Raw genomic sequence first — 27,853 nt, 5'->3', positions numbered from 1 at the left:
ATATCAGTAAAACATTTTATTTACTTTCTTAGCAAACAGTTTTTTTAAAAAAACATATATCTTATGTAAAAAAAATGCACTTTTTGATTTATGCTATAACCAAAAAACAGCCATGGCACATATATCACATGGCAAGTAACAGTGACAGTTATTCATTCAAACCATGAGTGACATCATAATAAAAATTTAAAGGTGTTTGAAAGCTTCTTTATTATCAGCAATAAACTTATCAAAGGTTCGGACATTTGGAATTAGCTTGTGAGTTAACGAAACATCACGTTGTGGTCTTGTCAAGTTAAATCGGAACATATTAGCTAACTCCTCAGCTCCTGGAAATCCAAGTTTTTCATAAGCTTCCATGGTGATCTATTAAAAACAATAGTGTCAGTAAGCTTTGTAACATTTATAGCAGATTTGCAGTCAACATTCTAATGTAATAATGTACATTCCAAACTGATTGTGTATTCATTTTTGAATGAATATAAAGACTGTAGTGTCAGAGTATTTCTTTTTTAATATATACTTTTTCTTTACACTGTCTGCCAACTATCAGCACTTCCATGACTCATTTGTCCAAGTCATTACCCGTAGGGTAAATGACAGTTACTAAAGGCTGTCACCCAGGCAGCCCTTAGGGTTTTCTTTATGTGCTCTAACAAATGATTCTGCACAGGAACTGAAGGGGTCAACTCATCATACTGCTCCTCAGGAAATGTGTTACTCTGGCTATCACTGTACAATACTAGGTATGCTAAATGCTGCTGGTGTACCTACAGTATACTAGATATTAGTACAGCAATAGGCCTTGCTGTCTCCTTCCCCACAAGATGGGTGAATCTGAGATAACTACTCACTCCCGTCCTCCCTCTGTATTTCCTCCGTGCCTCAATAGTCAGTCCTGGGTTGCCTGATCTGCAGTCATGGGTTCATGCTTCTGTGCTATGGAGCCAACTCTAAACACACCTTTGTGGTGCAAAAGAATTATAAGTCTATATGGGGTCACTAGTATTGCCAAATATGCCTTAAAGTTCCAAGGTCATAGACTTTAAAGGATCTCATTTTATATCACAAAGACATGGGATATAAAATGCAGTTACTAAGCTGAGAATGGTGAATCTCCCACATTTTTTATTTATGTATGAAATCAGAGATATAACCAAAAACAAATTGAGGTAGCACCAAGCCCATGCAAAAGAAGCATGTGACTGTCAATTATGATATTGCACTAATTTAATTAACCATTAAAGCAAACAGAAGTTGAGCACTTTCCTCCTAACAACAAGACTTTATCAGATAAGACAAAAAAAATCATCTCATTGCTTTTATATTAAACCATTGTACAATTGCAATTAACTTTTTAAAGACCCAGAAGTCCTAAATAAATAGAAGTTTCATAATACATACATGTATATTTCTTAAAATATTAAAAATAACATCCTTATGTATTATGTTGAATATATTATAAAAACTATATATTAAAACTGTGTTTAAAAATCAAGTACAGTGCATACTTAATATTTGATGTTTATGCTTCAAATGCCTTTGCTATTAGCACCGGCTTTATTGTTATGTACTCATTTAAACCAGGGAAAACATCAGATCTAAGCCTCAGTTGCCATTTCAATTCCCTGTTAAGTAATATATTTTTAAAATCTCCCCCCCTAGGATTAAACTTGACAATGTCTATAATCCCAAATTTAAAACCTTCACTCGGAGGGGTAGTACATTCAAGAGTATGTTTGTACAATGCACTTTTATCTTTTTTATTTTTAATATCATTAAAATGTTCATACATTCTACACAGGTGGCCAGATAAACAACCATTTTAGTATTGCAGTTGCCCTTACAAAACCAAACTTTACTATTCATACTATTAGTTAAACGTATGCTGTCTTCCTTAATGATGTGGGAGCATTGTTTGCAATTCCCACATGAACTAGTTGCCTTCTTGTGTAATTCTCTACTGACACTGTCTGTCCGAATATTCTTTTAAAATTCCTTCCTGTTTTGAATGAAAATATAGGTTCTTTCCCTACTACTTTATACAATTCATCATTCATCATTCATCATACGTTCAACCAATAGTATGAATAGTAAAGTTGCAATTGTACAATGGTTTAATATAAAAGCAATGAGATGAACTTTTTGTCTTATCTGATGGAGTCTTGTTTCAAACAGATGGATTTTTCATTGTAAATTTCTTTTATTATTTTTTGAAATTAATAACTCATATTATAATAATAAATAGTAACAATGTTTGACAACAGAATTAAATATGGATTGTACAACATGTGGTATGTGATGGTTGTTGCTGTTGTAGGATGCAAATTGAAACTTAATGCATCTCAATATGGATGGCTTACTCTGTTGTTCATTGTTACTTAGTAACTAGGAAAGTTCTACCAAGCCAAGACAACGTTTGTACCATAGCCTGTACGCATACTATAGTCTGAGTGTGACTTCCGTACAGTCTTTATAAGGGCAGCACTGCAAGGTTACTTGTCTTAGATCTGAAATCACACAGCTAAATGCTGGATAATATCTTATGTTGTGAGAGTTAACAGTCTAAATGTATGGGACCTTGTGTAAATGCATGGGATTTCTGATGTCCTATTTTCTAGGTCTGCTAACTTTAAGTATCTCTTTCAGCTTCTCTGCAATCCTTCTTTTATTTCTCAATTCACTCTTATGTCTTATGTGAGAAAGCATATAACTTGCAGACTGCCAAGAGATCCTGTTTTTATTTCTTTTCATAAAGAGATGACACTGGTCATCATCCTCAGATTTTCTTCAATAGAACACAAGAACAATAGTAGATGAGTGGTCATGAAGACCATAAGATGCCAAGCTATATATACGACTTTAAGTGTTCACACTTAAAATTCATACGTCCCTTTTCAAGCAGTTAATAGTCGATACTTTCCAAATCAAGCAGAGCTGTACACGGCAATGCTAGTATAAATTTGTGTACACCCATGCAGTCATCAAGACTACCTTTTACCGAAGTCAATGTAATACTTTATTTGACCTGTAGGGATAACTTATTCCATAGACTAGGAACTGTGTTAGGAACCTAGATCTCCAACAAGCTTTGAATAAAAAAAACATAAGCTAGCCTTAGGCATGATATACCAAAAGACTGAATGGAACACTTGTATCTATTCACTGTCATTAATGCCAATGGTGATGACAGAAGATTGTTGTCAAAAGAGAGAGAACCAAACACCACTGCAGAATTATTAGTATCAGAGTGCTGCCACATGGTGGTGGAGGTTTTACTGAGAGCTTTACCTGACACTCAGTATACCATTAGCAATGTAACATAATCTTATGAAAGTTCAAGAGAGATGTGCTGACCTAGAAAAGATTTACTGTCATTTCTTAAACACAGATTAAAATTTCTGGCACATTAAGAATTTAATAATGTCCAGATTGAGTGGGAGTGTTAATAGACATCAAAGTTGACACTGTTAATACTGATCAGTGGTGAATCAGTGAATTAAAAAAAAATATTGCAGTCTGAATTCAAGCATGAATGAAAATGGTGAAAAAGAAATGAACAGACTGAAATATGAACTGTGATAACATATTAGACGCAATTTGTATCTGACACTTCTGTGGATAACTGACTGCACGAAAGACAGCAAACAGCATCTTCAAAAAATACTTGAATGCAACTGAAAGAAAAAGTGGGCCCAAATGTCAAATTTTGTGGCAGTATAGCAGCTTGTGTATATCACTGTTTACAGCTTTTCTGTGTGAACAACATGAAACACTCAGTAACAGCAGCTGTTTTTGGATGTCTGCAACATTACTACCTAGCATAAAAACAGCTAGTACATGATAACAGCATATTAAAATAGTAATAGGTGTAGAAAAAGAGCTCATAACCTATTGGAAATAGAACTGCATGTTGAAAAAAGCAACAGGATATAAACACATCTGGCTTACTCATTAATGGAATACTTTGAAAAGAGCAATTTAATGAGCATATTTTTATATAATTTATGGGAATGTTTGATAAACATTGGTGAGACTCGACTATGGATTGTAAAGAGAATGTAAAAACAGAAAGTCAGAGACAGAGAGAGAGCGAGAGAGAAATAGGCTGGTGGATAGAGCCAAACAACTGTAAAGAGTACTTCAGAAGAAGAAGAAAAATGAAGTTAGAGCAGCTTGTAAACAGAACAACAGAAGTTTGCTGGACAAAAATGTATGATGAAAAGATATCTGTTATCACAAATAACAGAAGGAAAAAGGAAACTATAGAGGCACTTTGGGAAAAAGAAAACATCATTCTGAAGTATCAAAGGCTGTTATTGAAATATAATAGCCAGCATTCTCAATGTGCATGCAAGGCAGATACTATAAGTGATTTATTACAGGAATTATAAAGAGCAAGAAAATAGCAGTTGGTTACCTAACCCTGAAGTCAATCTCTGTTGAATCTTAAGTTTTTACAAAATCTTCCTTTTATTTATTTTTATTTGTTTTTTATAGATTGAGTCAATTATAGTTGACTTATCATTCTTTCCATTCACTGTGATGATTTAAAATGCTGATTAATGTTTTCCTCTCTTTTCTGTTGTTCTGAGAATCTTCCAATTTTATGTGCTCAAGGCTTTCACGGTTAATCTTTTTCCACTTTTGCTCTGACTGTTTTTGAGTGGCTGGGCCTACTTTTCTCTGATGTTTCTTTTGGGAATTTGGCTTTGTTTCACTGATCAATGACATCTGACAGTTGACAGCTGTCAGCTGACAAATGAAAATTTAAGATGATGTAAGCACGGGCCTTTGATTTGGATTGGCAAACTTTCTTGACTTTGATTTGCTTATCAAGTCTTGGCTTATGTAACCTGCTATAGCTTCTATTAGGTGTAGATGTTTGACTGATTAATATTTAATGGCCATGGAATCAGATTGCATTATTTTCATCAGACTGCATTTACATACAAACACACACACACACACACACACACACACACACACACACACACACACACACACACACACACACACACACACACACACACACACACACACACACACACACACACACACACACACGTAGCAGCTGCCCACAGCAGCAGGTACCCCCCAAAATGCAGCAGCCCCAAGCCACCCCCCCTGCCATTCCAGTGTCACATTACTTGGCGATTTCTCCCTAGTTACCATAAACAGTGTTCAGACCTCTCAGTGTACACACTATTTTCTTCTTTACTTCTACAATAATTACAGATATTTGGGTTTAATTTAAAACTTCTATTTCAATTTTTATAGCACAAACACCGATGTCCATTTGCTAAACAAAACAATAAAATTTCACTATAAAAACAGACTTAGCAGGAACAGTAAACTTCTCCGCCCTTGAAGCTCACATTCATTGAAATGGCACTGAAACCCACATTCAAAGAAATTGCATCTTGGACAGTGGTGGATTAAGTTTACCTTTGGGCTGTTTTCAAACCATAGGCCCCTTCAACACATTTTTAAGACCATGCATATATGTATGCATATGTTCTTTGATTTACCTTCCTGACTGTATTAAATTATATTCCTAGTATAATACAGCACCACTTGTTAGTGTGTTTTAAATTTGTAGTTTTAAATATTTTTCCAGTAAGCAATGAAACAAAATGTATGAACCAATATTGACAAAACTGCCCATTCAGTACATTTCAGTCATACAAGGCCACTAAAGCTTCTGTCATTATAATCCAATATCAGTCAATATGCACAATCTCTGCAGAAGTAAAAGCCATCTGAATAATTCCACATTAAAACATCAAAGATATTTGTAACTAATGAAGAAGTTGCTGTTGACAAACAACTTTATATTTTAATGTTTCATCTACAAATTCAGTCTCTGTTGCCCTTGAAGAATAAATTGCATAAGTTAGATTAAAAAAAATGATAACCTGATAATATTGCAATGGGGAAAGGATGCCGAACTGACAACAGGTTCATAGTTACTAGGTAGCTCATCCAAAGGAGGACACACTCAGGACTGCAGCACCCCCACCCCCCTTAAAGTACAACATCTGCATGGTGTGTATGCAAAACCCACAGATTTCTGCATCTAAGGCAAGTATGTCACCTGTTGTGCTACTAACAATGCTTTCAAATTCTCTAGCGCAAACAGTGACATTGTACATTGAAAACAGGCTCAGTATGAGCAACAATAACTTATCTTCCTTTGAAGCTCAAAATTCCTTGAAAATGCACTGAAGCTCACAGGTCCTTGAAAATCACTGAAACTCATATTTTTTGAGTTGTCATGTAGTTTGTATAGAGAATTCAAGTTCTTGTCTCCTGTAAATGAGGTACATGGTTTGAGCATGTGCAAATTAACTAACTTGCCACCATCCCTAACTTGGGCATTTCACACAGACACATCCACACACACACACACACACACACACACACACACACACACACACACACACACACACACACACACACACACACACACACACACACACACACACACACAGATGGAACGATCATCTGTCTTGTCAGTTTTATTCTGTAGCAGGAACGTCTTAAGATGCATGCAGAGATGTAAATCTGCATTGCATGCACAGATGCAGTGGATATTCTTAAAGAAGACTTGTAATTTATTTTTTTAATTAAAAAGCTCCCTTGTCCAGTGGGCCCTAGGATATTGCCAGTACTAACAACCAAGCTTTCTTCCAATCAGAAAATTTATTTTTAAATCTAGGTGAAATCTTAAAAACATTTAAATATTGGATATTTGGCAGAATATCAGGGACAAAAGAAAAAGGAGTAATTATACTAATTGCTAGAGGGGCTCCAATAGTAATAGATAAGGAGAAAAAAAAGACAAAAATGGTGGATTTATAGTAGTAAGGAGCTATTGGCGAGGGAGGAGGATTACAATGGCATGTGTTTACATTCCACCAAAAACTACTATTATGGCATTTAGGAAAATGTTGGGAGAAATAATCATCTTTCAACAGGGAATAATACTTACAGGTGGGGACTGGGACTTGATCTGCAACAGTGAGGATGTATCTGGGGACCTGGAAGGGAAATATAACAAAAGAAGGTATATTTCTGAAGAAATTTATGAAAATATTTGCTATGGAAGATGTGAATTCAGTAATAGGAACTTGGAAAGAATTTACATATTATTTCCCAAAGTATAATAACTGGGCTAGACTAGATAGAATTGTACTTCACAGGAACATGTGCATTTACTTCTTTGACACACATCCAGTAACTATTTCAGATCATGCACCAATAAAAACTAAGATAAAAATGCAAGGCAATGAAGTAAAAATACAACACTGGTGCTTTCCTACCTACCGGTTAAAAAAGAGAGGCATTTAAGGAATGGCAAGGAAACTATTCTAGATTTATATTATATATGTATGTGCATGCTGGCATGGGCATGTATGTGTGACTATATATATATATATATATATATATATATATATATATATATATATATATATATATATATATATGTTATATTATATATATAGGCTGCCTGCTCCAATTCCATTTTTTCTTTATCTTACTTCTGTGCCCTACAAACTAGATGAAGGCCATGATTGTATAAAACAATTGTTGGAGAAGACAAGACTTCTCTTTTTCACACATATCAGTGAAGAACAGCATTACTCAGGTGGCTGAAAACCTGGCAGCTTGATATTATTTATCAGGTATGAGGTTTATATTTATGTTTTTCTTTCTAAGCCTCACATCTATGCTGTTGTGTAATGGGTGGAGTGCAGTGGTGTATGTTCCTGTGCCCCTGTTATGGCCATCTCCTGAGTACTGACTATCTCAGTATAGATACTCCATGGCCACAGGTGCTTCAAGTTGGATCATGAGATACTACAAAACTTCAGCCTTCCTTATATGTAAACCAGTTAATCCTTCTGTCTGTCCTAGTCTACAAGCTGCTCTGGGCAGCTTTTCTCTTCGGGGGTGAACATAAGCCACTTTGTCCACCATAGGAACAGGATGTACTGAGAGCCTAGAAACTACAAATCAAGGGAACTGTCAAAACACCTAAACACTGAGTAAGTGGACAAATTAACTAGTCTAAGCTCTGACAGCAAACACAAGTTTCAGCAACTCATTTAACCTTTTTTTGAGTGTGTACCTAAAAGTAAGTGGGTGTGGCCTGAGCCTTTAAAAATAGACAGAGGTCAAATATCAATACAGTTGTGTTTGCCATCATGTATGCTTAAAGATAAAATATTCTGAAATGTATGTAGCATAGTTTTGGAATTATTAATGCAAGTATAAGCAAGTACTATTTGACGCCTAGAGGAGCAGTAGGAGATAACTGCAGATGCACCTGGATGTAGTGTCTCGAATGGTTAATGTTTGTTACATGTACTAAATCTTACCTTGGCATCCTTCACTGTTTTCCCCATGTGCTTTGACAAGACACTGGCATACTGTTCTATAGTAAGGGCTTCAGCACTTAAACCAACCCATTTCCCAATGTACTCAGAAGGGTGGTCCAGGATATTGGCTATTGCTGGGCCAATGTCTGCTACAGATATTCCATCCAGTGGAACATCTCCCATTGGGATTGCTGAAAAAAAGATAATAAAAGGAAATGCATATTACTTAGTATTGGATACAATGGGTTGCATTCCTATTTACTAGTAATGAAACAACATAATTGCAGTACAAACTCTTTTCAGGCAAATGAATACTAAAAAGCTGATTGCATAGAATTGTTTATTTATTTATACATTTTTCAGACAAATTGCATTTAAAGCTACTGGTGCATCTTGGAATCAGTAGTAAGCCATCTAAGTAAGCATTTACGTGGAATATCATACTGCACGAAGGAGGCATCCTGTAACAGAGTTTTGTTAAATAAGGGAAACTAGTAGAACCAATTCCAGCAGGTTGCAAGCAAAGTTGTTGATGTGACAAAGCGTATTTAATGGGATGAAAGTCAAAAAAATATTTTCCATGCTTTTAGGCTAAATGCTAAAGGTAGATGTGAACAACTTAAAAGCAGAAATTTAACAGAGAGACACTGGATGTAACAGTAATCTAGGATGGAGTAGTTAGAAGGCAAGCTGAATGGGGTAGCTGGCTACATGTAGTAACAGAATGACAATATTACCGAGTTAAAATGGTAAGCAGCATGCCTGCATTTACAAATAAAAGCCAAAACATAAGCAATAACATTTGCATCTTAGGAGGCTGGGGGAATGAATTTGAGTTTTTGAGCAGTTCTAGAAATGAATTAAGTTCCTTAATAGATACATCCAGGTTCCTAAGCAAATGCCAAGGCTGAGATAAGTCACAGGTTAGTAGAGAAGATCTCTGTGGCACTTGCTATGTATGTTTGTCATAAAAGAAGTGACATGATGCCAGCTGCTGTTGAAATTATGATTAGAGGTAAATTGGATGAATGACATTTTTGTCTAAAGAAACTCACGCATTCTGAATAATTGAAAGTTGATTTCTCTGAAAAACAATTTAATCTGATATAAAATAACTGAAACATGATACAATTAAAAACACAAAGAACACTCTTCAAAAACAGGGTTTTGCAGGTCAATCCCCATGCACTCCCCAGACCCACTTACTTTAACATACTAACTCCATAGTTGCACAACTGTGCAGAAAGGTAAAAATGCCATACACAGGGAATCTCTGCCACTGCATATAAACCACATCAGCCAGTGATTAAGGATAGGTAACCACAAGCTTCTGCATACACTTCCACATATTCCTACTTCTGCCACATTCACTGAAATTGCAGTTCAGCCAAAATGCCATTCAGTTAAATTGACTTTCAACCTTTTCTCTTAGATTAATTGACTTTAGAAAAAAATATTTAACCAAATGACAGGAACCCATATTTATATATGTGTCCATATATCAATAGCTATCTATCTATCTATCTGTCTATCTATCTATCTATCTATCTATCTATCTATCTATCTATCTTATTGTAGAAATTATTTTATTTTATTTAAATTTGTTAATTGGGTTTGAACACTGATTACAAATTACCATTTTCAGTCTCAGCCTGTGAAAGCATTAAGGTTTGACATTTACAGTGATAGGCCATGTCAAACCCAGAGCTGTTGGACATGCTACACTTAAAGAAATCCCAATCCCTCAGAGACACATACTACAGGGATCTAAACCTTGTCATCACAATGAACAAAACATGCCGGAGGGATAGGTTCCTGACCCAGAGACTCTCCAGACTCTGGAATAGACTGCCCATACATGTCAAGCAGAGTGTCTCTTTGGCCCTCTTCAAAAGGAACCTTGACAATTGGATGGGAGATAGGAAATTCACCCCGGGGATCATGTCAGTTGCCCTGATAGACAGAGGTCCAGGGAAGTAAATATTGTGGGAAGAAATAACCAGGGAATTGTTATGGCTATGCTTGTACAGGCCCTAGGACCGATAGCCTAGTACCTATGTGTATATGTATATATATATATATATATATATATATATATATATATATATATATATATATATATACATAAAATTATACAGTTGTTGAGAATATACAGGTTTTATAAACTGTAATAGAGATAAACACACACACACACACACACATATATATATATATATATATATATATATATATATATATATACATTTTTTACAGAGTTATAGAGACAGTTGAACAGGTTTATAAAATATGCATTGCATCAGTACATACAGTTTCATGCAACTTATATCTTTTTAACAGAGGGTTATATAGATAGCTGAGACTACATTTGACACAGAACTAGAGTTTGAAGTACTTTAGCAGTGCATTAGTATAAGAGTTTAAAGAAAAAAGATGGTAAAGTAGGGGAAATAAGGAAGGTGTCAGCGAGTGGGAGCTTATGGCTTGATTAGATTATGTGATTTGAGAAATTATAATGGCATTTTACCCTGATGGTGGGGTACTTGGTTCTCCCTGCATCCTCTAACTTATGTAAGCAAACTTCACAGTCCCACTGCAGGAAAAGTGAAAAAAAAAACACTGTTGAGTACTGCTGGCTTGATCCATAGACATCATTGTAGTTCTACAAAGTGCAGAAATCATGCAGGTAATCAGAATAAGAGGGAATGAAGTAAATTGTAAGCGTGTATAAGGTACAGTGCCCTGGGGGTAGTCGTTCAGGATTTCAGAATGAAAAACAATGAGCTCAACTAACACACTTATTTTGCTGCCACACTCCTTAGCCAGGCAGGTGGGTTTAAACCTTTTGGGTTACTGTACATAAATTTTATCTGCTATCTTTGCTAATTTAAACAACTGTCTTGCATCTCTTCAGGCAGTATCTTAGGACTTCTGCTTCATTTGTTATTGTAATGATAAACAAATGACCGAACAAAACTGAGAATAGCTTGCCTTTATTCCATTTCCTTCTTGTTTTCCATGCCTTATTTTATCTTATTGACTTTAGACTATTGCACTGTGATAGGTATTTCAGTTGTGTGAACAACTCATACTTATGGTACAGTCTTCTTTGTATCAATCTGATGAAAGCAGAGACTGACAGTGTATGTCAGTGCACTGACTGGCTACTGCTGGTTTATTGACTGGTGTTCCACTTTACTCTTCTCCTGCTTCTGGTTTCCCAGTCACCCTGTCCCCACATCCTTAACTTATAACAGCTGCACTACACCTCATTTTACTACACCCTTCCAACTCCCTTAAAGAAATAGGACTATTTTTGCTGCACAGACTCTTTGGATACAGCCCGTTTCAGTATGTTAACTAAGGACATACTTATTTTGATTATTCTTTTCCTGTCCAACTCTCGTTGCTAAATGTAACAGCTTCCACGTCTGTGATCCTAAATGGACTCTGATGCAGTTAATGATTCTGATTCAGTTAATGAGTCGAGGCTACACTAAATTCTTTTTCGGCTACTGTATGTATTCCTCCCCCAGCTAAAATGCTTATTTTACAAACTGTCTTACAACAAATAATGGCCATAACTAAAAAAGTCACATTAATCATCTCTGGTGATACTAATGTAAGTTGGAACTCATCTATCAGAGGTAAACTACTCTGTTCATAAAACCTTGTATAGCTTATTAATGATGGAACTAGACCTAACCTTGATTCCAAAAACTCATTTGATATTGACATACTTATTACTGGCATTCCACACAGATTTAAACAACTCTCCTTTCTAACAAATACCCTCAGAGATCATTCCTTATTCTCTCCCAGTGGTCTTCTATAACCTGCAGCTAAAATTAAAACAAATACCTTGCTATTCATTTCCTAATAACTTTAAAATCTTATTACAACTTGAATGTTAGTGTGCTTGTATGTACGTGTATGTGTTTGCATGTGTGTGTGTGTGTGTGCATATGTGCGTGTGTGCTTGTGTGCATGTGTGTGTGTGCGTGTGTGTGCGTGCGCACACAAGTACATCCTTTGATGGGCTGGCACCTTTTACAGGCATAGTTTTTCTGCCTGGCACCAAATGAGTATCAGCATAGGCTCCATCTCCCGTGTGACCCTTACTTGGAAAATTAATCAAAGAAAGAAAGATGACTGATATTATAAAATCATTGCACTGTTACTGTAAGTTTCATTTTTTTTCCTAGTACTTTCCCCATCTGCTGAAAGTGATATGTTAAGTGGTTAGCTCATCTTTCTTTAAGAAGCTAAATGAAATATCTTTCCTGATGCCATTTATGAGGTTGAAGTGCAAGCAGCAACCTTTTAACTATGCACATAGTGGGCAACATGTATTCAGAGTACAATTTAACCAAATAATCAAATTCTGGCCAGAACTGAATAAGACAAACAAACAAAAAAGAAAAACAATGCTAGAAATGATGTCACCAACAAAAGAATTTACTAAAACTTAAAAACGATAAGTGTTTTTGTCCTTTGCGACACTAAGGACTTCTTCAGATAAAATATATAAAAAATGCTGATTTGTAGCATATTCTATGGTAGTGTAAATGTGCACATAATCTCTGGTGCTCTCTTAAGGTAAGGTTAAAAAAAATGGGTTATGAAAAATCAGTGTTGTGGGAGTTTGGCATTCTTCATATCACTGATCAAGAACTACTTAAGCAAAAATTGCATATCTTTATTACTCTTTTTACATTAGTTAAACTTTATGTAACACAGAATTGGCTAGACAGCTCTAAACTTTCTTGGAAAGGATTCAGAAATGTGGCAATTAAATATGTATTCTCTCATAAACTTATAACAAATAATACTAATAAATGCCTTATTATCAGAAATATTGGAAACTTTTTCTTGAACACATATTAAAAGAATAAAATAGGATGGTAGTTAGATATTGAAACTTACGTTCTTTTATTAATAAGGATCTTTTAGGTCAATATTTCATAGCTCTCTCTTCTTGTGACTTTGTAATATAATTTTGTTTTTATCAAGATGTTCATGTAGCACTTGATATATATATATATATATATATATATATATATATATATATATATATATATATATATATATATATATATATCAAATACAAAAACACCACTTAAGTCCAAAGGTCGTGTTCCCAAACAAGAAACACAAGTGGAGAGACAAACTGGAAAACGACCACCACGACTCAGTAATGAAAGCAATATGAGGATTTATTGAGGTATATATATATATATATATATATATATATATATATATTGTATACAGTTTGTTTGAATTTTGTGTTATATTTACTTGTTTTAGACTTCTACATTTCCATGATTGATCTGTTTTTTGTTGTTTTTTATAAAGATTCTAACCTACATGGATCAAACTTATATGTATACACTATGGTAGAATAATAAAATATTTTTTGGAAAAAAAAATATACAAAAAGAAGCAGACTTATAGGTCTACTCATATAAATCACATGTCAAGATTTGTCCAATCCATAACCTAACTTGATTTATCAAATTTTAATACAAATGCTCCATTTAAATATAAATATATACATATATACCAATAAAACAATAAAAACAAGTAATATAAACATATATCATCATCAGTGTTCTGTAATGATATATTAATAAAATATGCAAGTAAAAAAGTAAAAGAAATATGTAATACTATACATTAAACACAGATATAAAATGTACTAGTGAAAAATGTAATAATAAAATATACATATTTCACTTAAATAAATAAATAAATAACATTTAATAATTTATGTTTCTGAGAAAATGTAAAAAGGTATGGGGTATGTTTATTGAAAGGGGATATCCTGAAAAACTGATCCATAATATTAAGAACAGTGTATTAAGTGAAAGGAATAGTAGATATTGTACAATTTTAAAGGAAAGGACAATAACCACCAAAACAGTTTTAGATAGGGGTAATGGGTTTGATAAAACAATGGTGTTAGCATACACGAATAAGAGTGAGCAAGTTAAAAACTTGTTATTAAAATTGGAATTTAGTTAAAGAGTTTGCTGATGGAGCAGTTGGGGATCTTGGCACCACGAAGTTTGTTTATAAATGAGGTAGGAACATGAAGAATATTGTTGAAAGACCATATAAGCAAAATCAGCAATAGAGTATGGTGAATTGCGGCATATGTTCTCATAGTAGGTCTACATATGACAAAATAAATATTATAGTTAAAACATATCCTAGAAGTATTATAAATAATTTTAAATGTAATTGTATGACTACTCAGGTAGTTTACATTACTTTGTGCATTTCTTGTGATAATTTTTATGTTGGTAAAGCTGACAGGCAGTTAAGGACCAGGATATATAAACATTACTATGGTATTAAAACTCAAGATTCTAGTAATGCACTACTTAAGCATTCTATTTGATGTATAGGTTTTAATACATTTTTATTTATATAGTAGAGAAAGTTCCTATCCCTGTGCTGGAAGGTAGCTGGGGTGCTATTATTGAAAATAAAGAACTTTATTAGCAAATGAAGTTGAAAGTGACATCCTCCCCAGGGCTTAATGATAAGACCTCTTTGAATGGGTTGTTGCAATTGACATTAATGGATGTTTAAGAGAAATATACATTTTTTTATTATTACGTTTTTCACTAGTACGGTTTATATGTGAGTTTAATGTATAGTATTAACTTAATTGTTTTACATTATTACTTTTATACCTTATTAACACATCTTTACAAGACATGATGATATATATTTTATATTAATTGTTTTTATTGTTTTATTGGTATACAGATTTTTATTTGGAGCATTTTTATTGAGATTTGATAGGTTGCTGATAGGATGACATTTGACGTGATTTATATGAGTAAAATTATATGGCTGCATGTTTTTGGATATTTTATCTGAAGAATTCCTTAGTGAATCAAAAGACAAAAGTGCTTATCATTTTTAAGGTTTATTAAACTCTTTCATGGGTGACACAGTTTCTGATGCAGGAGTACAGTTTAAAAACATAAAAAAGCTAACACTGCTGCTAGTACAGATACCTCTGCTAGAGTTTTGATCTAGCGAATGACATCTGGCTACTCTAGTTGCCCCTAGAATGCCTTATACTGCATTATAACAAGGCAACAAAATCCCCTTTCACATGTTTCTCTGGAAACAACTTATACTGGGAAGCTGTGGGCAGAGGAATGTATGAAAAATGGTGCACAAGCAATAGATTGTACCTCAGAATTCCTGACCACCAAGTGCAACAGTTAAAACATCTGCTTTCCTTATGCACATATTTTTAAACCTTTATCACATTATTATGAGAAAAAAGTAACACAATTGTTAAATTATTAAAGAAAATGCTCCTTTCATATGATTTTGTTCAAGTTTATTCCCATTCTGTATGACTGCCAGTATTGTCTAAGCCTTTTCCTTACCCAGTACATAGTAGTTTCCATCAATTGCCTTCACTGGCTTCCACGTGGATAAGAAATTTTCATAGTAAGCAGCAATCCTGACACTGGTCATGGGTACTTTTTGTTCCCAGAAATACTCTTCTACCTCTCCTTTTCCATCGAAATGTAGAACCTCAAGTTTACCGCCTGTTATTTTATTGACATTTTCCACACCACTGAAGATAACATGCTTTAAGCCGAGCTCCTTAGATATATCTGCCAGCATTTTACCCTGTTGAAAACAAGAAAAACATAAGTAACAGATGTCAGCATTTTAATTAATAATCTTTTTTTTTATTTCTCTTCATATGGCTATCTCCCTATCTGACTGATACCTGTTAGTAAATCCCATGTCATAATTTACAACACTGTCTCCGAAGTACAACGTTAATTGTTCTGAATTGGAAGCAAGATTATGTCATACTTCACTGACTTACTTGTACATGTTAAGAGGAAGCTTTACTTTGATGATGCACCATTCACCACTTACGGCACTAAACAACACTCTACTTATCCTGGAAACATGGAAAACCCAGAACGTACCTCAAAAACAATTAACAGGCTTTTTTACTAGAACATTTATGAAAAGATCACTAAATCACAGACATTTACAATGCAAGAATTAACATCAACACCAAGAAGAGGACTACAAAATGTAAACCATCTGATTTTCTCAAGACTAAGGCTATACAATTCACCATAAAATTTAGTCTTGCAAGCATAACAAGCATCCTAACACAAACTGTAAAAGCGTGACTGTTTGTTTTTTTTCAGTTAAACTTCTAATATTGCAGATGTAAAAAATAATATAAATGACACCTAGAATAAGCCACAGGCTCAATTAATTGCAGTATTGCAAAGTATACGGCCAGCCCCCCTTTTTTGCTATATGATGTTACAAATTGCCTTCATTCCTGGTAAACCTTTATACATATATGTGTGTGTGTGTGCGTGTGTGTGTGAGTGTGTGTGTGTGTGTGTGTGTGTGTGTGTGTGTGTGTGTGTATATATATATATATATATATATATATATATATATATATATATATATATATATATAGAGAGAGAGAGAGAGATATAGATAGATATAGATATATAGATAGATAGATAGATAGAAATATATGGTTTACTATCAAAATGTTGAAAATGAAAACAGTTTTCAACAAAATTACCAACTTGTTTATCTGACTTTGGCAATACTGAATTACCACAAATGTCAGAAATGGTAACCATGGCAATCGACATTTGAAGACCGGAGGTTCCAATGTCAAATTCCGTGTTAATGTTAACATTTTTCAGGGGGGCAACATCCCACCTGCATATTATATATACCAACTCTGAGACTGCACTACAGTGAGGAAAAGGATTTCCTGTACTGTAATCTCAATTCAAAATGTCGACTTTATATTAGTGAATGTCTACTCACTTTCACTAATATGAAGTCATATATTTTTCAGTTTGACGTTACAGGCATTGGTAGAGCACATGTTCGACCAACCTGCTTTTGTTAAACTGCATTTCCTCATTTTGATCATAAACCAATATATATATTTATATATATATATATATATATATATATATATATATATATATATATATATAGGGTCTATAATAGAAGAATGAAAGATCAAAATCACGAATGCTCTAAAGAGCAAAAACGCTGGACCTCGAAGTGCTTTTTGTTAGATAGCAGTACAGTGAAGATCGGAATATTTGCCCTTTCCTCACTGTAGTGCGATCTCGGAGTTGGAATATATATTTAGCAGCGGGTGTGAGGGGCGCAGCCCCCCACAATAAGGAATTTGAGGTCCGGCATTTTCACTCTTTAGATTGTTCGCGATTTTGATCTTTTGTTCTTCTAATGTAGACCCTATATATATATATATATATATATATATATATATATATATATATATACACACACACACACACACACACACACACACACACACACACACACACACACACACACACACACACACATATGAATGCATATGTATAAACAATGTTTGAGATTAAATTAATTGCATTGAACCTATTGTTAAACCTATGTACTGAAAAATATCTTTTTTCTTAGAAACTCCAGTGGAGCATGGTGTGTAGCATGCCAGACTTAAGAAATGTTTTAAATTTGCCAGGATCAGGAGAAATTACATAGTATTTACTAACTTACTGAAACTCTAGTTATATCTTTCTGTGCTCACCTGTCTTAAACAGTTGAAACCCTCCCTGCCTTTGCAACCTGACTAAATATTATGTGACTTGTAGTTTCACCTTACTGGTGAGATATCAGGCATGGATACCTCATGCTGGTGAGATATCAGGCATGGATACCTCATGCTGGTGAGATATCAGACATGGATACCTCATGCTGGTGAGATATCAGGCATGGACACCTCATGCTGGTGAGATATCAAGCATGTATACCTCATGCTGGTGAGATATCTGGCATGGATACCTCGTGCTGGTGAAATATCAGCCATGGATACTTCATGATAGTGGAATATCAGGGACGTATACCACCTCATGGTTATCAGATGTTTGGTTCAGGTTGCCATGCACATTACAGACATGTTACCACCTAGGGGATAGCATGCAGGCAGCTCAGGGCTATAAATATTTACTGTATCCAGACTACAGCATGCTTTATACACCAGGCTGAAATAGTGTGTATTCAGTAATAGTTACAGTACAGAACTGATACTAAAGAAACTCATGGTTGTCCTGGATGTTGCTTGTTAACTTATATCCTGTACAACAACTGAATTGTTAATACTGTTGTATAGAAGCTTTCTGTTAACCTTTGATAAAGTGTACCTTTTTCAAACATATGATTACAAAATCAGCAATTTCAACTATATAAAGTTTTAAAATTAATTCTTGTTTTGGTAAAAGTTTGTGACCCTCTTAAAAAGGTACAGTTTGTTGCATGTGTTTTCCTTTGGTGATTAACCAAAAAGGAACTTCAAAACCAAAACCAGGATAGCTCTAAAAATAAGAACATGGTTTTATTGTGTGTCTATTTGTCTAGTATATAGTCACCATTATCACCCAGTTCTTAACTGCGTGAGATGCAATAGAGGTGTTATTTATTTTTTGCTTCCTGGTTGGAGTGCCTCATGTGGAAAGACATAATTGGAAAGGCTTTTGTTGGAATGACTTGTATTACATTGCTTAAATACTTTAGAACATGCTACAAGTATATGTTTACAGGTAAGCACTGAAACCTGGGCAGCTTGAAGGGGGGAAAAAAGGCAGTCTTTTTCATCTCAAAACAGCAAGTAGTTACTTAAACAGTAAAGTTTGTAATGTAATGCAACTTCCTTCTTCTTAGAAGGACATTGTGCAGTTCAGACCTCTGTTTCACCCTTTATTTAAGAAAGTGCAGGTAAAACTTTGCAAGCCTGTGTTTCACTGGAAGGTTGGGCCCTCTATGTGTGTGACATGTACATCAATTCAGGTAATGTGTACTGACGTAGTCTGCTGCCGACCAGGTGCAGCTCCCTCCTCCCCACACATTTCTAATGTCAACATTTGTATATAAGTGAAGATGTCAGTGTTTGTATTTCTCATACGTAATGCAGTGGGTGTGATCTTAATGAGTCACACCTGTGTTTAGTATGTATTACTTGTGAGTAACAGATTGTAACAGTAAAGGGATACTGCTTCAAGATCTTCACTGTCATCATGATATGAACTGTTATTCATACATTTTGAGTTCTCTGTCAGATATTGGTAGCACTTTATCTAACACTGATGGATTTTTATAAGGTTGCAGATGTAAAGCTTTTCACCTACCACCACCGAGTTATTCTTTGTTTTATGCAATACCACCTTACATAGCTGTCAACCATTTATCCCCAAAATTAGCATCAATGCAAAAGTAATTAGGGAAAATAGATCCAAATTAGAGACACCTTTTATTACCTTATTCTTCTTCTTTCGGCTTTTCCCGGTTACGGGTCACCACAGCGGATCACCTATCCACTCATGATTGGCAGTGGAGTTTTTATAGTGTTGAGTTGCCAGCTCAGCGCCCAACCTTTCACAGAAGGCATACATATGCACGCACTCATGCCTAGGGCCAATTTAGAGTGTCCAAACCACCTACAGCATGTCTTTGGGATGTGGGAGGAAACTGGAGCACCCGGAGGAAAGCCATGTGATCACAGGGAGGACATGCAGACGCTGCACAGAAGGTACCCCAGCCAAGGATTGAACTGGAGAACCTCTTGCTGTGAGGTGGCAACGCTAACTGCTGCACCACCGTGGCCGCCCAGAGACACCTTTTATTACCAATGCTATTAATTTAGAAAGTTGATAGAAAAAAAAACAGAAAAATTGGATGTGTGTTATAAACTTCTTAAATGTAAAGGAAAATGATGCGCTAACATTTGTAACAGTTGAGAGGTATGCCATAGAGTTAATTTCCAATTGCTGTTACATACTGTTTCAAAGGGTCTATATCATAACATCGAAAGGAACAAATCTCAAACGGCTGAAATATCGAAATTGCCGTTCATCGATTTGTTTTTTGTGAGATTGCAGTACAGTGAAGATCGGGAATTTTGCCCTTTCCTCACTGTAGTGCAATAATTAGCGGGGGATGTGGGGGTACACCCCCCCACAAAAGTGATTTTGATAAATGTCAATTTCAATATTTCAGCTGTTCGAGATTTGTACCTTTCGATGTTATGATATAGACCCGTTTCATAAGCTTCTGGAATTATATAGTTATTGTAATTTACAAGACTGAAAAACACATAGTGGCTTCTGAAATGGTTCGAAAATGAGCATGGCAGGGTTACCTGGGCACTGGACCACTGTAAGGATTCAGCATATGAAGGCAGTGCTGACACACATACGGAGGGTGAAATTTTGCAAGAAACAGCCTTTTTTTTGGTTGGGGGGAGGCAATATGATGACACATAGCCACTTAGCAAAGACCAGTGTACTGCATGTCCTTTCTCCTTAGCCTGCCGTACAGGAGAGGCTAATGAGCAAGTCTTCCAAGCAGTAATTAAAGCAAAGGGACTGAGACCTATTTACTTATTTGCTTACTAAGTTTGTTAACCCGGTAAGTGAGCTGGTCCAAGTACTCTTTTTAGTCATGACCTGGGACAATGTGGCAAGTACAGTTGATCAAGAAAATGTAAATTATAAACTGTAAGTAAGACAAATTATATACAGTAAATAAGACAAAGCATCACTTAGAGTTACTAAGACAACCTGACAACACATTGAAGAAAAGAATCAATCTGAATAATGTACGGTACAGCAGATATATGGTAGTAATCAAGAATTAAACGTTATAATATAAAGCAAATATACAGGAATAAGCTTAAACATTAAACAACTGAAAATGCTGTAGAAGGTATAATATCAGAAATTATTTACTATGTTTTATTTAACACCAATAAGTGTATTAAATCACAAGCGGAACTTGAATTTTACTGGATGGCATGGGACTTGCAAACACTGAAGCCATGACTAAGATATTTCTGCCTTAAAGAGCTACTGGCCTGGTATTGGCCTACTGCTGCCCTATGCTTATCTACCCGGGGGGGGGGGTGGACTGTTGGAGGTTTGAGTATGCAGCTTCAGTCTTCAAGTGACTGTTCTTTTTCTTATCAATGATTGCAGCTTTAAAATCTTGTACCTGTGTGCTTGTGAATGTCCTTATTGCTCACTAGTTTTAAGAGGTATTTTAAACCTGCTTATTTGATCCAGCAAATGAGTTTTATTCCGATAATTTTTTTGTAGTTCTTGTTTAGTTTTTAATTGTTTTTCCTCTGACATAATTTATTGGCTACAAAATACTATGCATGAATTTCACTTCACAGCAAGTAAGTTTGCATTTTAGAAAGTTCACACTGGCAGTAGACTTTACTTGCTGGCTTCTTTTTTGGGCTACCTGTTTCTTTTAGGTTTATAGGTGATTACTAGGCTATTGGCCCAAGAGCCACTTTAAGCTTAGACAACCTTACCCCATATTTACCAAAATATTGATAACATGTCTCACTATCCCAAGGAATTTTACAGTTACAATATAGGCTTGTACACGTCAGTCGTTCACAGGCTGCTCTTGTCCATTAGGGACGTAGCTGCCAAATCAGGGGCAAATTTACAATTTCACATCCATTGGTCCAAGTTACATTTGAATATGGTTAGGGATGAGCTTTGCAAAGGGTGTGTTGTACTTAGTGATTGGTCTGATCACAGTTGAGTTCAGTGGAACAATGACCCGTTATCAATACCTTCTTAGATTTAACTGTACATATCTGTATAATTAGCTCATGCAAGATTGCAGCAGTCAATGGTTAGGTAAACATAGATGCTTGTGATTCAAATCCAAACCAAGGTAAATACTCTGTATGACTTAAATTTTTGATGGCAGTTGGTGCAGAGAGTTAAGACTGCAAGCTGTAGTTCCTGTGGTACAGGGTTTGATTCCCTCAACCCTCATTTGCTTACTGTGTGACCTTGATTAAGTCACTTAACCAGATAGTGCTTGGGGACAACTGGAAATATGGCTAGGCTCCTTAACTGTTTCCTGGACTGCAAGCCGAGTAACTACTTGTGGATCTATATGCTACATTAAACTTGAGACCAATAGAGCCAAGGGGACATTCATCAAACTAACATACTGCTTGCAGAGGGGTTAGAATTTGTGCAGTTGTACCTGAAAAAATATACTGGTTTTACACAAAGAAAAATAGATACATTAAATAAACTTATTTTTGCAGTACAATGTAACAACTTTTTCCACTTCAACTCAAAAATATATCAGCAAATTAAAGGTGTTGCTATGGGGTCTAAGATGACCCCAGCATACGCAAACTTAGTTTTAAACCTGGTTAGGTGAGACACTTATTCACTTGCCTGGATTTAACAACACACATTGATATCATCAATATATTGACAATGTATTTTTGCTTGGGTTGGAACAAGACAGGAACTTGACATCTTTATGCAGACTCTTTCAAAAAGCATCAGCTTTTTACAGTTTGTTGTATAGAGACACTGTCTCCTTCTCGGACACCACCATTACCATTGACCAGGTAGGTAACAGTTTCATGTCTACCATACACAGAAAAGAAACCTATAGAAACAACTTTTTGGACTTCATGAGCCAACACCCATACTTCATGAAGGTAAATGTTGTACGGGGCCAGTTCATAAGACTCTCACATATTGTTAGTGAGGACAATTCCTTTTATACAGGAATCTGCTGTTCTGAAACAACTCTTTTTTCAAAGACATTATCCTATGACTTTAATAGAGCGGATTGCTAATGAAGTCATGGCAGCCAGGAACTCTAAATTCAAACCTATACTAAAATTTGGTTTTACACCTAATAGTATGAAGGACTCTGTTCAAGATAACCATTGCTCAAGTTTCTCGATTCCCATTAGCTGTGAAATGTATGTTATAAAACATATTATAAATGCAAACTGGAAGTTTTTCTCAAGTTGTATGGACTAGAGCAAAACTTTGGGTAGTAACCCGATGTTTTCATATAAGAGAAACAAAATTTTACGTTTCTCCTTTGAGAACAGAGACCCTCCTTTCCTTACTAACAGCACTATTATTAACAGTGAGGACAATACTGTTAAACCAGTGGGCATGTTTAGATGTGGTAAATGTATTTGTTGTAAATATATTTTAAGAGGGAAAACATATACTTTTACACACTGTAACCTGACTATTAAATATGCCAAATATTTTGATTGTAACAGTTGCAATGTCATTTATGCCAGCATCTGTGACACCTGCTGATTCTATTATATAGGAAAAACTAGCCGCAAACTTTCAAATAGAATGAAGGAACATTGCACGGCAGTCAGGCACAAAGATCCCAAAAGTACATTACGGAAGCATGTTGATTTTTGTATTGATTTCAAGATGTTTAGAGTTATTCTGTTGGAACAAATTGATGTGTTTTTGGTGACTACAGTGCTTTACTTGAAGTTAAAGAGCTTAGATGGCAACTACTTTTAGTGGCTGAAATTAAACCTGGTTTAAATGATAATCTTACTTTGAAGTATGCACCGCATTGGTATAGCTAATTTGCTTAAGTGTGCTCACACTGTGATTTTTGTGAGTCACACCTGATATTTTACCCCTCAGATCGGTCACCATTTAGTTTTATTGCAGGTAAGGGTCTTTTGCTTTTACCAATAGGAGAATTGATTATTTCATTGCATTTCCTCAGTGTTTTTATAGAGGTGCAATACTAGATCAGACATTCTGAAGACGTTCTTGTATATAATAAAGAATGAAAGTGCTCGATTATCAGTTTGTGCTTCTGTTTTTCTTCTCAGAGCTGTGGAAGTTTCTTTTGTTATTTAATAAAATAGTTACTTAGTTGTACTATTTGAAGTGGAGGGAAGTTCCCAGACCACCTATGTAAAGTCCCCTCTATGTTCATCTTTAATATAGTATCCTTCGAAGTCATGTAACCTTGGGGGAAGGTTGCAAATTTCACTGGAATAGCTAGTCAAGCAATCATGACTAAACAGATATTATACAATAAAGGATCATTACTATTCAAAAATATGCACTTTCATCAAAAGCCCAATCAGTGTTGTTGTGTCTTTCGGCTTTTCCCGGTTAGGGGTCGCCACAGCGGAACTCCGGTCCGCTTATGATTGGCAGTAGATTTTTACATGCCGAGTTGCCAGCTCTGATGCACAACCTTCAATGAAGGTACGCCCATACATGCAGGTCTCCACACAGAAGACGCTCTAGCTGAGAATCGAACAGGACAACGTCATACTGTGAGGCGACAACGCTACCGCAGCACCACCACCGCAGTCCAAAAGCCCAATCAGTGTGCCGAATGCAAATCAATTATATACTAATAGAAAGATTTCTGACTGCTTAAGTATTGTTGAACGGCTGGACATTTTACTGGGATATGCTCAGTAAGGCCATCCTTAACATTTTAAGAGCAAAATATGAGAGAAATTAGGAACGTTTTGCAAAATTCTGGACAGTTGAAAGATATGGTTACTGGTGCTATGATCAATTGTACTGATGATAACCTTAGCCATCATCTCTCCAGAGTTATGCAGAACATCTCTGGTTTCTCTCATATTTTTGTCTTATCGTTTGTAAAATTTTTGATTTTCTGGTAAATTACTAAGAATTTCTGTAAGTCAAAAATGCCAACAATTAGAGTTTCTTACATCTGACTGTTCAGACAAAAAAAAAAATAGAGAGAGACAAACTGCTATGGAGATGTTAGCTTCTCCATCACCTCTCTCACACTGTCATGATCAATCCACACAAAACATTAGGAAACCCTGTGCTACCCACAGCTCTCTCTCTCTCTCTCTCTCTATATATATATATATATATATATATATATATATATATATGTGTGTGTGTGTGTGTGTGTGTGTGTGTGTGTGTGTGTGTGTAGTACATTTTATCTACAAAAAAGTGTCAAAATTGATCTAAAACACAGTTTGTCTAAAACACAAATGACTGAATAACAGTTGATAGTAAAGTTTGTAAGGTTCAGAAAATGACTGCTGGTGTGTGTTTTTTGATCATTGAAATTACAATGCAAATTAGTGCTAATCAGTATTTGTGCCTTGCTAATGTCCAACATTATGTTACATTTCAATTGTTTGGTGTTTATGCACCAGTGAATCATTATGTGAGAGTTTTCTCTTTTCTCCATGGTTGTGCAACTGTGTAGTTAGAATATTTAATTAGGGGAGGGTTGCAGGGGGACATTCCCCTGCAAAAAATAAGTTTGGAAGAAGCATTTGCTATATATTAAGTTTTAGGTATGCTGTGGTTTGACTGAATGTGTTTTAGATTAAATGTGCATTAGAAACATTTTTAGTTGATTTGTGATTAGATGGAAAGTGTCTTAGATAAATCATTATAAACTCACATGTATCCCTTCTTCAGCCCTCTTTCCTCCGTACAGGGACCTGGCCATTTCACAGAAAGAACTATAAAATATTTTTTTCAAAAAGTTTTTGTAACTAAAGCATTTAACTTCTGAGACCAGATACTCTTTATCATTAATTACTTTTGAGGTTACTACTGTGAGTGTCTTTGCATCTCTCATACGTGTGGCAATCATATATGTGCATGAAGCAGGTTATATATGCAGATAATATGTACTCCTTTAGTGTCCCCAGTCTTAACCTAGATTGAGTGGTGTCCTGGGTTGAATCTCACTGAAGGGGATTCCATTCTTAAATTGCCTGCTTTGGATAAATGGTATGAGCCTGTGGCAGTGTCCCCTGTGTTATTCCAGTATAAGTAACCTTCTGGGAGGAATTTGACTGTGGAATGAATCCAGTCGTATGGGACTTCCTGTGTATAACTGGCATGAACATAAGGTGTAACCTATCCTGCTGACCCAGCTACCACCTGGAGAAGCATCCAAGCAGCCAATGGCTACAAAGAGAAGACAGGCAGTGAGAATGGAAGAGGTGGAGGGTATAGGAATAGAGGTAAGTGGTGTTAAGGGTAAAAGGCTTCTGTTGACAGGAGATTTACAGAATTCCCACTAAATGTTGGTAAAACTATGGAATAACCTGGCTTTATTTATCCTTTCACTATCAGAATTCAAAAAGACTCTTGGTACTTACATGGATAATGAAAAATTGTATACCGTGACTGAGGGGTTAGGACAGATGGGTAAGAATGCACCTGTTAAACATGAGACAAGAACAGACAAACATTTTTATCAAGTCCTAAATTTAGTCAGATATTTGCAGTATATGATATTAGACAACTGAGGGAGTAGGACGTTTCTCTTCACCCATCAAACTTGCATGATCTGGCAGTCAGTATATTTAGAGGTGTGGGTTATAGGATAAGCAGGGAATGCTTGTCTCCCATACAAAAATGCCTGTTTCTGCTAAAGTCAGTTGCATACATTATCAGGTTAACTAATTCAGTATTTTACAGTGCAGTGTTTCCTGGTGAAATGTTCTGCAACAGATTAGGTTCAACTGTTCATATTGGCACAAGCTACAAGCTTGTTTAACAACAATGTAGGTACGACTATGTTGGTATGAAACTGTCATAATTGTCACAGATGACTTTGTGGCATCAACAGCTTTCTAAACATCATTAGTCTTGGTTATACTTTTTAAGTGAAAATGTTTTTAACCATCTTAACAGAATTTATCTGAAATAAATACACATTTACCTGCTTGACTTCTTTTTCCTTGCTGAAATGATCAAAGAAGTTGGTAACAAAGAAAGCTCCATATGATCCTTTTAGAATGGACTCAACCACTGCTCTGTCATCCAAATCTCCCTTCACAACCTCAGCTCCAAGTTTTTCAAGTGCCTTTGAAGAGGGTTTGTTTGGGTCTCTGGTCACAGCTTTAACCTTAAAACTAGAATGTGCTAGAAGGCCTCGTGTAACAGCTCCGCCTTGTAGTCCTGAAAACAAAGGCATGTTCATTTATAGATGCATCTAAAGTTAGGCTTTATTGTTAGTCTAACTTATTGAAACACTTCATATATTTTATCAATTCTTATGAAAAAAAAATCATCTCCTCCAAACTAGACACATCTATTAGCTCACTGGGGTAATGTTTTGCTTAGTGTTGAATTATTAATCTCTAATAATACTTCAAGTTTTCAAAATAATCATAGTAATATATGTTTGGATAGTTTGTTTCTTTGCATTGTAACAAAGCCATGGCTAAAAAAAGGACTCATGTTGTCCAAGCCAGCTACCTGGTCAATAAAAATAAAATAAATAATTATTTTTAATAATGACAATAAATAACTCTTATTTGGTGATATTGATCAGGCATTCTAATTCTGTTCTAACCAGGATAATTAAGCAATGAGTGAACTTAAGGCAATCAATGAAGCAGTAGTTGATTTCCGCTGGCTCTGTCTGTGTACTTAACCAAAGAAATATAAAGACTACAGGGGGAAGGACGTTTGTTATGCTAAACCAGTGTATACATTTCCTAGCAATATTTTCAAAACTATGGAAGATCAGCTCACCCAGCTGTGAAATATAATTATTTGTTGTGAAGTCCA

General features: G+C 35.3%; 1 protein-coding gene across 1 annotated transcript; it reads right to left on the bottom strand.

Annotated features, from left to right (window-relative positions):
• LOC122793697 (nmrA-like family domain-containing protein 1) lies at nt 1–27,254 on the bottom strand. The gene is made up of 4 exons (XM_044061915.1): nt 27,000–27,254; nt 15,797–16,046; nt 8,385–8,575; nt 1–366 (listed from the first exon to the last, which is right to left on the bottom strand). The coding sequence occupies exons 1-4, from the start codon at nt 27,252–27,254 to the stop codon at nt 187–189; spliced, it is 876 nt and encodes a 291-aa protein (XP_043917850.1). The 3' UTR covers nt 1–186.
• Between the last annotated feature and the right edge of the window lie 599 nt (nt 27,255–27,853).

This window comes from Protopterus annectens, chromosome 2.part0, assembly GCF_019279795.1.
Source record: "Protopterus annectens isolate FY-2018-M chromosome 2.part0, PAN1.0, whole genome shotgun sequence".
Taxonomy (NCBI): Eukaryota; Metazoa; Chordata; order Ceratodontiformes; family Protopteridae; genus Protopterus; species Protopterus annectens.
The sequence above is the reverse complement of the archived record's forward strand: the minus strand, read 5'-3'. Positions and strand labels throughout refer to the sequence as shown.

Excerpts from the sequence above, each read along its gene's own strand:
- LOC122793697 (XM_044061915.1), bottom strand. The coding sequence starts at position 27,254 with ATGCCTTTGTTTTCAGGACTACAAGGCGGAGCTGTTACACGAGGCCTT. Across the intron at positions 8,576-15,796 it reads TGGAAACTACTATGTACTGG|CAATCCCAATGGGAGATGTT; the intron begins GTAAGGAAAAGG and ends TCTTTTTTTCAG. Across the intron at positions 367-8,384 it reads AAACAGTGAAGGATGCCAAG|ATCACCATGGAAGCTTATGA; the intron begins GTAAGATTTAGT and ends TGTTTTTAATAG.